The sequence below is a fragment of the Pteropus alecto genome, unplaced genomic scaffold (genome assembly GCF_000325575.1).
Source record: "Pteropus alecto unplaced genomic scaffold, ASM32557v1 scaffold94, whole genome shotgun sequence".
Lineage (NCBI taxonomy): Eukaryota > Metazoa > Chordata > Mammalia > Chiroptera > Pteropodidae > Pteropus > Pteropus alecto.
In genome coordinates, this window is record NW_006437736.1 from 13,289,713 (window position 1) to 13,291,302 (window position 1,590).

The window sequence follows — 1,590 nt, forward strand, 5'->3', positions numbered from 1 at the left end:
TTAGAGGGCAGAATCCCCGGGGCACTGGGTGAAGGGCGTCCCGGGCGTGGAGTGCCCGAGCAGTCCCTGGCTGGCGGCAGCCAGACTAGTGGTGTGAGTGGTCTCCGCGGGCGTCTGGGTGAGCGCCGCCCCATCCCCGTTGGTGGCCAAGGCCCTGGGCCGGAGCGGAGAGCCCAGGCCGCGCAGCGTGTTGCGAAAACCCTCGGCGCTGAAGTAGTACGCCAGTGGGTCCAGCACACAGTTGGCGCCAGCCAGCAGCACCATCACCATCAGCACCCCGCGCACCTGATTGCGGGCCGCGTGACTCGCCACCACCAAGTTGCTCCGCAGCAGTCCGTAGACGGCCAGCGTGGTGTTGTACGGCACGAAGCACAGCAGGAAGATGACCAAGTTGACTAGCAGGAGCCGCACCGTCTTCCGCCGCCGCCGGCTCTGAGTGGCGTCGGGCCGCGCCAGGGTCCAGAAGACCCGGCCCGACGAGTAGACCACCGCTACCAGGGGCAGCAAGAAGCCCAGTCCTTCGGCCAGCAGCACGAGCGGCAGCAGGCCGCCCTTCCACAGCTCGTCGCTGAAGCTCTCGAAGCACAGGCGCACCTGGATGCCGCGGTAGCTGCAGGGCGAGGGCCTGTGCACGAGCATGGTGGGCACGGTGAACACCAAGATAAGCGCCCACACGGCCAAGCAGAGCAGCCGCGCTACGCGGGGCCGCCGCAGATGGCGCAGCCGCAAGGGATGCACGACCGCGGCGTAGCGGTCCACGTTGATGAGAGTCAGGAAAATGCAGCTGCCGTACAGGTTCATCTGGAAGATAGCGCCCGCCGTCTGGCACAGGAGGTCCGGAAAGGGCCAGTAGTGCAGCGCGTAGTAGGTGAGGCGCACAGGTAACGAGAGGGTGAATAGCAGGTCGCTGGCTGCCAGGTTGCACATGTACACGCTGACTACTGAGTGCACGCGCAATGCGCGCAGGAAGACCCAGAGGGCCAGTGCATTGAGTGGGAGCCCTGCAGCCAGCACTATGCTATACACCACCATGTGCAGGCGGTGGGTGGTCTGGTAGTCAGGACACGGAAAATCAGAGCTGATGATAGAAGCGTTTGCCGAGGAGTTGATCAACATCATGCCGAAGCGTACCAAGGAGCTAGGCTCGGGGCATCATGGGGCACACCAGGGCCCTGGCATTGCGTTCATCTCCAGGGAAGGGCCTGGAGGCTACACAGAGATAATCTCAAAGCAAGTAGAGGCAGGGCATGGGAATGTGGGCTATGGTTGCTGAGCAGTTGGCTGCAAGGAGATGAATGCCTTTGGTGACAGCTTCATCATCTGGAGACCTGGAATAGAAAGACAAACCAAAAGTCAAGATTATGCAAAGACAGGGTTGAAGACACAAATGTTTATCTAGCTAAACTGGCCTGCCTACTTCTTCAGCCTCAAGTCTTTTCCTTATCTTCCAGCCAGCCAGAGTAGCTTTCTGCAGCAGGGCTATGTAGCATAGTGTCAGACTGCCTGGATTGAAATCGTGGCTTTGCCAATTTGCCTAGTTTTTGTCCTCAGAAAAGTGACTTAATCTCTCTGACCTCATTTTTCTTACCT

At 60.1% G+C, this 1,590-nt stretch overlaps 1 protein-coding gene across 1 annotated transcript; it reads right to left on the minus strand.

Annotated features, from left to right (window-relative positions):
• LPAR5 (lysophosphatidic acid receptor 5) lies at positions 1-1,319 on the minus strand. Its single transcript, XM_006914711.3, has one exon. The coding sequence runs from the start codon at positions 1,117-1,119 to the stop codon at positions 1-3; it is 1,119 nt and encodes a 372-aa protein (XP_006914773.1). The 5' UTR covers positions 1,120-1,319.
• Between the last annotated feature and the right edge of the window lie 271 nt (positions 1,320-1,590).